General features: G+C 45.3%; 1 protein-coding gene across 5 annotated transcripts in view; it reads left to right on the top strand.

Moving 5' to 3' along the window:
* Positions 1–14,221, top strand: part of RAP1GAP2 (RAP1 GTPase activating protein 2) — a 685,016-nt gene that overhangs the window by 1,967 nt on the left and 668,828 nt on the right. For 4 of the 5 annotated variants that reach the window (XM_040423489.1, XM_040423484.1, XM_040423485.1 and 1 more), the window contains exon 2: positions 781–918. The exons of the other annotated variant lie outside the window; for it this stretch is intronic. In XM_040423489.1, coding sequence (XP_040279423.1) covers positions 781–918 — 138 coding nt within the window. The remainder of the gene's footprint in view (positions 1–780; positions 919–14,221) is intronic. 5 annotated transcript variants of the gene reach the window in all.

Below are 14,221 nucleotides of genomic sequence, written 5' to 3'. Positions count from 1 at the left end.
CTATGAAACCTCTCAACGCAAGTGTGAACAGAGCCTCAGGCTAGGTCTACACAACGACATTTGTCGCGCAGCATTTTTATAATGATAGTCTATGGTGTCGAAGTGCTGCAACTGCAACACGACAGTAGCAAAAAAATCCATTTGAAATAGATTTCTCTGCAACTGTTGCGTCGCAGTCGCAGCATGTCACATGTCGCAGTGCGACACCATAGACTATCATTCTAAAAATTGTCGCGTGACATTGGTGCAACAAAATGTCTCGCGACAAATGTTGCAGTGCAGTTGTGCTCTGTCGTCGTGTAGAGCTAGCCTTAGTGTGTTTCTTATAATATATTTTATGCATTTCTGTAGGACTCCGATTTCAGATCATGATGTTTGGGTGGTCTGTCCTGAACAGTTTTATTTTTTAACTCTGAGATCAATAAGTGTGAGAAAAGAAATGAGTTGCACATATTAGTTTCCTAGCTTCACCTGTAAACAGTGTAGACCTTTATATTTGGATCCACAGAGGTGGCAACTTGAAAATAATCTTCTCAGCATGCTCCTTCCGATGATGGTTGCCTCACTTCGAATAATCTAGTGGTTACTGTGCCTTAGAGGAAAAGGGATATGTGCAAACCACGTGTGAGATATGGTAAAGAGAGATAGAGCCGGTGGTTTATGTGCAGGATGACATTGATGTCAGGAAGTCATTTCAGTAATATGGCAAAATGGGGGCATGTTCACATTGAGCTTGACATTTTTATGACCCATGTGATATCTCCTACATCTTTTTAATAGGGCACTGGATTTGGGGGGTACTATCTTTCTTTGGGGAGAGAGCACCTTAATCGACGTGAGGAGACTTATAGGCCATACATGCTCCCTCTGGAATTCTGGAAAGAAAGGGAGCTCATTTACATCCCTTTCTTCTATGAGGTACTGTTCACACTGGTATTATGGCGTCCATGATTACAGGAGCCTCGAAGGATACTGTAAGTGCAATGGATTCTGGCAAATACTGGTTCCATTTATTAAAGGGGTTCTCCTGGATTTTTTTGCATCGATGGCCTTAGGATAGGCCAACAATATAAAAATAACAGAGAACCCCCTTTATAATGAGCGGACTGTTAGATTTCTAACGTTTTATAGGGGAAATAGTGCAGCAGACGTTGCAATTCTGCAATTCTACCAAAGAGAAAAATAGGACTGATGGAATAACCATAATGTCAATGTGAAGGGAGTATAAGTATACAGTGTATAAAGTGGGACGATTTGTACTGGTTCATAATGTACAGTACATGACTAACACCATGTGATTTATGGGGGTACTCCTGTCCCTGAATGTTTTCACTTCCTCTTGGATTGTCTTTTTTCCCAATTTTTTTTTTTCAAATTTACCTCATTTGCAGTTTTCTCTTATCCCCCATGCCTAAATCCTGGATGGTCATATCACTGCTGTCCCATCATGCCTTAGAGCATGTCTTATGTCCTGACTAGTGTTGATCCTAGATCTGAAGTCGCTTTGGTCAAAACTTTGCTTGAATGCTTTATGGAGATCCGTCTCTGTACAGAATTCAAATGTATTGGCTCCAGCGAGGTGAAATTCATTATCCCCGAAGTCTTGCAAGACTTCGGTAAATAACTTCGGCCATTGATTTTTAAACTTGAAAACCATTTTAAAACTTGATTCCCAAATCGGCTTCTGTACCTACTGGTACCTCGGTACCGAAGCCGACTTTGGATTCAAGTTTTAAAATGGTTTTCAAGTTTAAAAATGAAAGTTGGAAGTTATTCACCGAAGTCTCGCGAGACTTCGGCGATAACGAATTTCACCTAACCGGAGCCCATAGATTTGAATGCTGTACGGAGACGGATCTCTGTACAGCAGTCAAACGAAGTTTTGACCGAAGCAAAAAAAGTTTTGACTTTGCTCAACACTAGTCCTGACATCAGTGGGACATGTGACACTAACCAGTTCATTTTCTACCTCCAAAATGCTGTGCAACTGGATTTATAACAGATGCACCATGTGCTAATCATCTGTTATGTAAATAGGAAAAAAAAAATCATTAAAGTTATCTGTCTATTATTTATCTGTCTGTTTATCCATCCGTCCATCCATCCATAACTGACACTGCATATATAGGTGTGGTAATTGAAGGGAAAGAGAAGAAGCGTTTTTATAAATGGTGGTATTTGGGGAAAGTGATAGTGTTATATTAGTAGCACAACCCCTCAGCAATATGATAGTAGTAAAGAACATTGATCACACATATGCACTATTTTTGCATTCATACAGGGGACTTGTGACCAGCAGGAGTCCATGCAATCAGACCCATTGCTTTTATACATTTACCCCTATCCTGTGGATAGGTTATGTGAGAAATATTGTTAAAGGAAAAACTTCTTTATGTACACCTTTGGGGCAAGTTTTTATTTATTATTGCATTGCACTCATTTTGTGCTAAAAATTATTTGTTAAATTGGTCTTAATTAAAAATAAGGCGTCCTTTTTTCCGTACAGAGCTCAGATGCTCTAGTAGCACCCTTTGGATTTTCTGTCTTTTCCGTCAGACCAGGAGCTGATGAACTTCGTATCTCCGCACTCTGACCTCCTAAACACTCATTATAGCTCAGTCCTTATCTTACAGGTAAGGATGTTGCTTAAATAAGTGTTTATGACCTCTCAGTAGTTTCGAGATAAGGTTTATTAGATGATTGGCACAAAGTGAAAGTATCAGTTACACAGCTAGAAAAACAGTTAACCCTTTGTAACAGAACAGCTCAATATTTTTAACAAAGGCCAATTGAAAAAAACATTTTTAGCCAAAAGTTAGCCAAATGCAATCATAATAAAAAAAATCACTCCAAAGGTGTACATAGCCTTTAACCCCTTTGCTACTAGCGCCACACATGCAAGCATGGTGCCTATACCAACCTATACATATGGGGTATTCATTGGTGGGATTCATGTTCCCTACTCAGCGGCGGACACGCATCGTCACGACACATGTTTACATACACCATATATTTGCAACACACATAAATACACCATATATAGACTACACACATACCACCCAACTTTTAAAAAGCCTTAGGAGCTAAACTATGGAATGGAAGCGCTCATCTCCCGCTGCCGCTGTAATTTTAACAACCGGATCTGGAGAACCTGAGGGAACTGGCTGAATTCCATGTCTGTACACAGGTGGTGATGGCATTGGCATCACTGCACAGAGGACCACATGTTGGCACTGGTAGCACAGCTGCACATACCACTGATATGGAGGAGAGTGGTTATAGTCACAAAAGATGTAGGTGTTTTTTTCCATTGTTAATTCTTTGTTCAGTTTTTTATTCTCATCAGAAGGGTACATCAACTGTTGGGGGGGGGAGGGGTCTGGGGGCAGACACAAAACAAAGCACTAGAGCAGCCAAGCTACACAGTTCCTCTAGTGGTCACCTCACAGTGCTCACACAACCAGTAAACAGCAGAAAAGAACATGTCCCGCCTAAGAATGTGCCTAAATAAACTGAGGCTGGGCTGTCTGTACACTGCCCACCAATCCCTACTATTATAATAAAATTGGCCCCTATAATTGGCTGGCAGCTGAATATGTCAGAGCAGGCTGCCAGCCAATAGAACAACAGAAGCAGTACTGTGGATTTTACTCTTGGGAGAGGAGGAGGGAGGAGCCACACTACATGCTAATGTGGATCTCTGTGTGCTCTCACTCGCTGAGTGAAACTGGCCAGCGCCAGGGGAGGCAGACTGCAGGCTGGCTTGTGTGTGCAGTCTGCACTTGATGGAGACCTCGGGGCTGGCTGCTAGAAAAGAAGGGAAGACAAGCAGGGCTGGTCCAAGGATTTTTGCCAACACAATCGAAGCTACATTTTGGCGCTCCAAAAAGGTTTTAGAGGAGAACAAATAAGAAAAAAATATTTTCCATTACACCTCAGGTCAGACCAGCAATCAGACCCCCAATGTTAATCAGACCTCAGATCAGACCCCCAATGCCTCAGATCAGCCCCCATGTCAGCCATCAGCTCCCCATGTCAGCCATAAGCCCCCTATGTCAGCCAAAGCCCCCCCATGTCATCCATAAGCCCCCAATGTCAACCATAAGCCCCCCATGTCAGCCATAAGCCCCCCATGTCAGCCATCATGCCCCCATGTCAGCCATCAGCCCCCCCATGTCACATTTCACCCCCTCAATGTCACATTTCTCACCCCTCCCTGTCAAATCACCTGTGTCACATCAGCCCTCACATTTCTCCCCCTCCATCCATATTGTCACATTTTTCTCCCCCTGGCCTCCTCCATCCATATTGTCACATTTCTCTCCCCCTGGCCTCCTCCATCCATATTGTCACATTTCTCTCCCCCTGGCCTCCTCCATCCATATTGTCACATTTCTCCCCCTCCATCCATATTGTCACATTTCTCCCCCCCTGGCCTCCTCCATCCATATTGTCACATTTCTCCCCCCCGGCCCCAATCTATGTTGTCACATTTCTCCCCCCCCCCCCGGCCCAATCTATGTTGTCACATTTCTCCCCCCCTGGCCCTCTCCATCCTCCATGTTGTCACATTTCTCCCCCCCATCCATGTTGTCACATTTCTCTCCCTGGCCCCCTCCATCCATATTGTCACATTTCTCCCCCCCGGGCCCCATCCATGTTGTCACATTTCTCCCCCCCATCCATGTTGTCACATTTCTCTCCCCCTGGCCTCCTCCATCCATATTGTCACATTTCTCCCACCCTGGCCCCCTCCATCCTCCATGTTGTCACATTTCTCCCCCCCTGGCCCCCTCCATCCATGTTGTCACATTTCTCCCCCCTGGCCCCCTCCATCCATGTTGTCACATTTCTCCCCCCCTGGCCCCCTCCATCCATATTGTCACCTTTCTCCCCCCCCCCCCGGCCCCATCCATGTTGTCACATTTCTCCCCCCTGGCCCCCTCCATCCTCCATTTTGTCACATTTCTCCCCCCCATCCTGGTTGTCACATTTCTCCCCCCCTGGCACCTTCCATTCATGTTGTCACTACCATAACACGACCTGACCTGTCCTGACTCCTGCTGGCTGCGACTCTTCAATCTTGCTGACGGCTGTGTCTGGACTGTGTCAGTCAGCTCGCCTCTAGACAATCCCTCTGGCTGCTTCCTGCCGCCGCAGTGCCGCTCACTCACCAGTCACGCCCCCGTGGCCTGAGCCCATGTGACCGTGTGTTGCCATGACTCCGAGCGGCCGACACACGCAGGCTGGGGGCGGGCGAGCGGGCGGCGCTGCGGCAGTAGTACTAGTAAGTGAAAAAAACAAAAAGGGCATTCATCTTTCGGCCCTGCGCAGGGCGCGCGTTGCTGCGTGCGGGAGATTTGAGTGAGCGGCTGCTGGAGCGCCGGGTTTTGAAACTAATCATTTATGTTATGCTGCAGGACCGTTCCTGCGAACCTGCTGTAATTTTAACAAATGGTTCGGCAGAACCGGAGAGAACCGGCTGGATCCCATGCCTGGGGGTATTGTTCTAATCGTACTGACCCAGAGAATGAAGGGCATGGTTCAGTTTTGCTGCAAACGAAACGCCGAATTGCTTTTATTTTCCAATTCCACCCCGTTTAGAATTTTTTTTTACCACTTCCCACTACATTCTATGCCAGAATTAATGGTGGCATTAGAAAGTACAACTTGTCCCGCAAAAATGTGAATGGAAATATAAAAAAGGGTTAAGGATGCCTTCACATACTTATAAGTTTCCACAACTGAAAATCTGTTAAATTCATTTGAGTGGTGCAGCAAGCACATGGATTTCTGCCTGCTCCATGCATGTGAATGGAACGTAATCACAGTTGCGGAACTTTCTGCAACAAAATCTGTCATGGGTGAAGGCACACTAAGCCATGTGAACATCCATTACCTTCACAATAACTTGTCCTTGGAAACTCCTGATTCAGAACTTTAAGGCCTCTTTAAGACGGGCGTCTCGGATTTGCTCCGGATGCATCCCGGGTGCATTGTGGGAAACCTGTGCGAGTGTGCACACAATTTCAGTCAGTTTTGACTGCGATTTTGTTGCGTTGTTCAGTTTTTATTGCGCGGGTGCAATGTGTTTTGCACGCGCGTGATCAAAAACTGAATGTGGTACCCAGACCCAAACTTCTTCACTGAAGTTCTGGTTTGGGTTTGGTGTTGTGTAGATGTTATAATTTTCCCTTATAACATAGTTATAAGGGAAAATAATAGCATTCTTAATACACGATGCTTAGTAAAATCTTGCTTGAGGGGTTAAAAAATAAAAAAAATTATCTCACCTTATCCACTAGATCGCGCAGCCGGCATCGTCTTCTTTCTTCTTCTTTCAGGACCTGCAAAAGGAGCTTTGATGACATAATCACGCTCACCATGTGGTGAGCGTGGTGATGTCAGCGCAGGTCCTGCTGAATGAAGATAGAAGGATCTTACGTCATCAAAGGTCCTTTTGCAGGTCCTGAAGGAAGAAGAAAGAAGACGATGCCGGCTGTGCGAACAAGAGTATGAGGTGAGTAAAAATTTTTTATTTTTTAACCCCTCAAGCAACATTTTATTAAGCATCCTGTATTAAGAATGCTATTATTTTCCCTTGTTATAAGGGAAAATAATACAGTGAATTTACTTTAATGGGGTCCGGGGTTGCTCATCCCTATCATCTCCTAGCAACCATGCGTGAAAATCGCATTCGCTTGCGGATGCTTGCGACTTTCACGCAGACCTATTCATTTCTATGGGGCCTGCGTTGCGTGAAAAACGAAGAATATAGAACATGCTGCAATTTTCTCTCAACGCACAAGTGATGCGTGAAAATCACCGTTCATCTGTACAGCCCCATTAAAGTGAATGGGTCCAGATTCAGTGCGGGTGCAATGCGTTCACCTCACGCATTGCACCCGCGTGGAATTCTCGCTCGTGTGAAAGGGGCCTAACTGTAGAAAGAAAAATATCTGATTATTACTAAGAATGAAAAATCTAATTGTGTCAAAAATTTGGGAAAGTAACAATCATTCACACTTAAAGATAAAAAAACTGGTGTAAAGTAAAACTGGCTTAGTTGCCCTTAGTTGGAATCTAATTGGTTGCTATGGGCAACTAAGCCAGTTCTCCTTTACACAAATTTTGATAAATTTCTCCTATTATATTGTGTTTGACATGTATCTGGTGTTCATGAAAACACCTTAGTATTTCTGTAGCAGTAGAAGCATCTCAGCCTCTTCAAACAACATATTGATGACTGGAGAAGAGAAAATCGATTGTAAAATTTGTGAATTCAATTTACATTTTCTAAAAAGTTCACATTTTTTGTGATTTTTTTTCGAGAGAATCTGGAGAGTTTAAGAGAAAGAAGAGATGAAAGAAATAGAGAGAAAGACAAAGTTTGGAAGCCCTCAAATCGGGTACCAAGAAACTACTAGCTTACCAGGAACTATTCTTAGGGCCTCCTGCACACGACCGTTTTTTTTCCCCCGTTTACTGGCCGTTTTTTTTTGCGTTCCGTATACGGTCCGTATACGGAACCATTAATTTCAATGGTTCCGCAAAAAAAAACGGAATGTACTCTGTATGCATTCCGTTTCCGTATTTCCGTTTTTCCGTTTCCTTTTAAAGATAGAACATGTCCTAATATTGCCCGCAAATCACGTTCCGTGGCTCCATTCAAGTCAATGGGTCCGCAAAAAAACGGAACACATACGGAAATGCATCCGTATGTCTTCCGTTTCGTTTTTTGCAGAACCATCTATTGAAAATGTTATGCCCAGCCCAATTTTATCTATGAAATTACTGTATACTGTATATGCCATACGGAAAAATGGAACGGAAAAACGGAACAGAAACGGAAACACAACGGAAACAAAAAACGGAACAACGGATCCGTGAAAAACGGACCGCAAAACACTGAAAAAGCCATATGGTCGTGTGTAAACCAAAAAACAGGCCTCACGTAAAAATACACGGTCAGATTGTACCCTACCAAACAATATCAGCAAAAAGAACACAGTGCTTGACCCAGAATACCACAGTAAAGCAGTCATCTTTATTGAGATTTCATATTAAAAGGTAGCAAAGCCACATTAAATACCTGCATGCATAATACAAGACATAAAGCAAAAATAACCACTAGCAATATAGTACAGGCAAGTGCCCAGGTATCTCAAACAGTACAAAAGTTGAAGACCCCTACTTCACAGTACTACAGCAAGGCTCACCCAGCACACCTGATGTGCTATTATTGTGCAAAAGTAATACAAGTAAAAACTATACATATTTGTTATTGCCATAATTGTACCGAACGAGTGATTAGCAGCACATTTATATGTTTAATTGTCAGGAATAAGAATTTTTCATTCCCAACCATCGGCTCATAGAAAAGGCCCTTAGTCAGAGCAGAGAGCAGATGCCAAAGCATCTATGTAGGGCCTGACATGTCAATGCATTACATGGACATCCTACTGTTTTCAATAAGCATTGTGTAATACTTTATTTTCCCTATAGGAGGGCTGTAGGAAAATTGATAGCTTGATGCCAGATGCAAGCGCACATCCACTGGATAAGCAAAAAAATAATTGCAGCGCCGCGGGAGAAGGACTTCCGTACACCACGCATGCGCACTTAGGGGTAGGTAGATTTTTCAGCGCAAAATGTTCCATCAGATCTCCCTACCCCTGAGTGCGCACAAATCATAAGGAGCAGTTCATCCTTACCGCAGAGCTGAGTGGAGAATATCGAGGTCACCACATAGCAGAGCTGAGTGCCGGATATTGGGGTAATATCCCGCACTCAGCTCTGCTATGTGGTGACCTCGATATTCTACCTGTTTCAATAGGTCCACTAGATGGGTTATGTGACGTGGCCAGCGTCTCATGACCCATGTCCCGCACCTCAGTACAGCTGACTGAGCACCGATTCATTGACATCGGCGCTCAGTTCCCCAGCTGCTTGTTGTCTAGGGGATGGAGGACGCCAGCCACGCTAAGGAATCGTGCGCGGCCGGGTCCTCCCCGCCCCCTCGTCACCATGGAGACGAGTACGCCGGCCGCGTCCTCGCTCCTCCTCACTAGCGGGATGCCGGCGGCGCTGCAGGGGAAGAGCGCATCGCCGGCTCCCCGATATAATAATGCTATTTTATGGGGGCTTGAAACTGTAAAGAGCAGAGCAGGCAATCCTCTAAATGTCAGTTGACAGACTGCATTGGCATTCTAATGTTTACAAAAAGAAATTTGACATGGCTAGATAACCCCTTCTTAATGCAGACCCAAGACAAGACTGCAAAATTAATACTGACTCCTGGACCCTAAAATTAATGCAGACCACAGACCCTAAAATTAATATAGACCGCCAAATTCATACAGATCCCAGGTCAGCCCCCAAATTCATACAGACCTCAGATCAGCCCACCAATTCAAACAGACCCCAGATGGAACCTCATATCAGCCCCCAAATTCACACAGACCCCAGATCAGACACCAGATTTATATAGACCCCAGATCAGCCCCATATTTATATATAACCCAGATCAGCCCCCAAATTCATACAGACCTCAGATCAGACCCCAAATTTTATACAGACCCTATATCAAACCCTAAATTTATACAAACCACAGATTACACCTCAATTCCGTCTTCAAATTTATACAGACGACAGATCAGACCCCAAATGTACACAGATCCCCGATCAGTCCCCAACTTTATAAAGACCCCAAAGCTGCCCCCAAATGCATACAAACCCCAAATTTATACATACACCAGATAAGCCCCAAATGTTTTACAGACCCCAGATTAAACCCCAAATTAACCCTAAAATTATTGCAGACCCCAGATTAGTTCACAAATGTATACAGACCCCAGATCAGACCCTAAATATATACAGTCCACAAATCAGACTGCTGCCTCCCCCTATAACACCCAACCAACCACTCCATCCCCAAATCCACAGAGGATGCCAGATCAGCTGGCGAAACATGTCAGGGGCAGCATTTGAGCTAATTTAAAAACAGCAGGTGCACATAGATATAGGAATCCAGCAAACAGTCTATAAGAATTATAACATAGCATAGGGATGGAAGATGCGTGAGCCCACGCTAGCGCGCTGAAACGGCTCACTGTATCCCTCAGCTAGTTAAATCGCACTGTGACGCGCACAGTGTTAGAAACAGATACAGACACAAAGTAACTATGTAACACAGCTGATATTTTTTTATAATTTTATTTAGTCAAAAGATATTGGATTCAATAAATGTTACGTTTTAATAAATCGGAAGTAGCAAATGAAACAAAATGGCGTTATTGGTCTTCTGGACCACTTGTAAATAATTGAAAGAATCATTTTCCTCTCATTTTTAAAGGAAATCTATCAGCAGTTTTGAAAATGCCAACAACACAGTGTAGGGTTTAGGGAGAACAGAATAAAACCTTTTCTGGAGTAGTGTGAATATGAAGTTTTATTCTGCCAGATTCAGCTTCTTAAAGGGGTTTTCCTATGTCAGATAATCGCTAGGATATGCCCCCATTGTCTGATAAGTGGGGTCCCACCTCTGGGACCTGCACCTACACTGAGAACAGAGCCCTGAAAGTGGTGGAGGGCGCACTGCGCATGCGCAGCCACCCTCCATTCATTTCTATGGGGCCACCGAGAATAGCCGAGCGCCGACTCATCTATTTCCGTCGGCCCCATATAAATGAATGGGAGCGGTTGCTGAGCAACAGCGGTGCGCTCCCATTCACTACTACGGGAGGGAGATTGGTGGTGGCCAGATCCGGGGTCCTCCAGCCACCACTTTCCCCACTCCATTCTTGATACAGGTGCTGGTCCCTGTACCTATCAGATAATGGGGACATATCCTAACGATATGTCCCCATTGTCTCAGATGGGAATACCACTTTAAGTGCACTGGAGGTGGACCTGGGGCAGCAGAAGAGAGGAGCTGTGAAGCAATTCAATACAGAGAGCAGGGGGGAGAGTTTGGTGGTGGCCAGGTCCGGGGTCCACCAGCCACCACTTTCCCCACTCCATTCTTGGTATAGGTGCGGGTCCCGTACCTATCAGACAATGGGAACATATCCTAACGATATGTCCCCATTGTCTCAGATGGGAATACCCCTTTAAGTGCACTGGAGGTCTCGAGGTGGACCGAGGGCAGCAGAAGAGAGATGCTGTGAAGCAATTCAATAGAGAGAGCAGAGAGTTTAAAAAAATAGGGGGGGGGGAGTCATTTATTAGGACTTGAATTTTAGAAGCCGATCTTAATACCCCTTTAGCTGGCAGTGGTTATAATGAGCCACTGGCTTCTACATAACATGAGACGGGTCTGGCGGAATGCCCCCTTCCCCGCCCATGCCACACCCTTTTTTTAGACCAGGCGTGAGCTGGGAAAAGTCACAGATTAAGGAGCAAAAAACCTTTCCACTGCAATCTGCACCAGAAATACGTCAGAAAACTGGCGTATATTAGTTCGTAAATGACCCCCTATGTTTGTACTGCTCTCCCCATCCCCTACCTGGTGCTGTCAGCAGTTTAGCATAGTCGAAAAGGTGGATTGTCACCATTTATCCTGTAGGCTTCTACTCTTTTCAGACCCTGACTGTGACTGACGTGAAACAAAGAATATGATGAACTATATCCTAAAAAGGGAAGTGACTTTCTGATAGTCCTTATCTCAGAATTCTGCTCCTGACATTGCTGTGACCCACACGTTCGCCCTTCTTTCTCTGCCCCTTACACTTGTTCCCAGTGCAGTCAGCTTAAATGTACTGTCTACACACAGCCGCTGAGTGAGAAAGCGCACGTTCACACATAGATCACCCTGTGCTTCCTTCTCCACAAGCAATTGCAATGGATTGGAGCAGCAGAGACTGGTTGACGGCAGAAGTTAAAGGGGAACTAGGAAATAACCTCAGAACCTCCTATAGATTTCTGCTATTTCATATATGATCCATAATGTATTCATTTTTCTAACTTCAGATAGGATTGGGTTCATCCTATGTAGCAGATTTGTTACAGATATGTCTGCAAGCACATGGATTTCTGCAAACCCCATTCAGATGGATGAGACAGTCACAGACCTTTCTGAAGTAAATCTACTGTATGTGACTACACCCTAGGGCAGTGATGGCGAACCTTTTAGAGACCGAGTGCCCAAACCGCAACCCCAAAACCCCCTTATTTATCGCAAAGTGCAAACGCGGCAAGTTAACCTGAATCCTACAGTCCAATATAGTATATCTTTCATGTACTTTATCATGTAGTAGCTATAATAGCCTGTCTACATTCAGTGTGCTGCCTGTGCTGTTCATGGTGCGTCCTGCGCTGATGAATGGCAGGAAAGGTCTAAGGCATATTGGTACACTCAGACTTTTTCCAGGGTGTGAGTGCCCACAGAGAGGGCTCCGAGTGCCGCCTCTGGCACCCGTGCCATAGGTTCGCCACCACTGCCCTAGGGGCTCATGCACACGAACGTGCTGCGGACTGCAATGCACGGTCACCGGCCCGTAGGACCGCCCTATGCGGACGCAGGAACCATTCACTTCAATGGGGTCCACGATCCGCATCCAACAGTCTGCACCACAAAAAAGTTGTGCATGTGCTACTTTTTTGCGGTGCGGAGGGACGGACAGGAATGTGTTTGATGACAGGGATGCAGGGCAACTATGGAAAATGTAAAATTCCGTATGGGATTCTATGTATGTCAATGACATAAGGACACTGGGCTGTCTTACAGTGAGATATAGGAGGAGAAATCAACAGCAGTCTCCAGAGGGCATGGGCACTTGCACCAATGGGGGGAACGCCCCTGGGCACTTGCAAGTCATTAGCATATATCATCAAAACAGAAAGAAGGATAACTGTTTATATCACCTACAGGTGATGTACCGTATATACTCGAGTATAAGCCGACCCGAGTATAAGCCGAGGCCCCTAATTTTACCCCAAAAAAAGGGAAAAATTATTGACTCGAGTATAAGACTAGGGTGGGAAATGCAGCTATAATGCAGAGTGTATGTGTATATAATGCACACACTCTACATTATATACACACATCTGCAAGAGGGTGACTCAGATTGATGGGAGTCTGACTCTGACTCCCTGTATTTAATGCAGAGTGTGTGCATTATATACACACACACTCTGCATTAAATACAGGGAGCCATCCACAGATCTCCCCCCTAAACAGTGCCATCCACAGATCTCCCCCCTAAACAGTGCCATCCACAGATCTCCCTCCTAAACAGTGCCATCCACAGATCTCCCCCCTAAACAGTGCCATCCACAGATCCCCCCTAAACAGTGCCATCCACAGATCTCCCTCCTAAACAGTGCCATCCACAGATCCCCCCTAAACAGTGCCATCCACAGATTCCCCCTAAACAGTGCCATCCACAGATCCCCCTCCCCTAAACAGTGCCATGATGGCACTGTTTAGGGGAGGGGGGATCTGTGGATGGCACTGTAGGGGAATCTGTGGATGGCACTGCCATCCACAGATCCCCCTACAGTGCCATCCACAGATCCCCCTCCCCGACCCTCACAGCAGTATATTTATAAACTACCGTAATCAGTAACTACCGTACTTTAACTTTAATCATCGCTCATTGCTGAGCTCTTTACTCTGATTATTTGGATATCTTACCGGTACTTTGTCTTAGCTCCGGTAATAGCAGGCAGTGCGGGGGGCGGCGCTCACTTACTGACGTCACGCGCCTGCGCCGCCTAGTGGGAGCAGGCGCGTGACGTCAGTGAGTGAGCGCCGCCCCCCGCACTGCCTGCTATTACCGGAGCTAGACTAGACTCGAGTATAAGACGAGGGGGCTTTTTGAGCACAAAAATATGTGCCAAAAAACTCGTCTTATACTCGAGTATATACAGTAAATGTCTCCGCCAGATTGTAACACTTTCTTGGCCTATCCGGTGCTAGATTTATCACCAATTGAGCATTTCTGGGACCAGCTGAGATGCCTGTTTTGGCAACTTACGAGTGTGCAGGATCTACAGTCCCAGCTGCAACATCTTTGGGCATATGTGCCGCAAGATACCATACAGAACCTGCATGCCACCATACTAAACCGTATATCATCTTGTATCCAGGCTAGAGGTGACCAAGGTACTACAGCTGTTGCAAAACTACAACTCCCAGCATGCCCGAACAGCCTACAGGTATCAGCTTACAGCAGGGCATTGTGGGAGTTGTAGTTTTACAACAGCTGGAGGGCCGCAG

The sequence above is a fragment of the Bufo bufo genome, chromosome 3 (genome assembly GCF_905171765.1).
Source record: "Bufo bufo chromosome 3, aBufBuf1.1, whole genome shotgun sequence".
NCBI classification, from domain to species: domain Eukaryota; kingdom Metazoa; phylum Chordata; class Amphibia; order Anura; family Bufonidae; genus Bufo; species Bufo bufo.
This window is presented reverse-complemented; position numbering and strand designations above follow the sequence as displayed.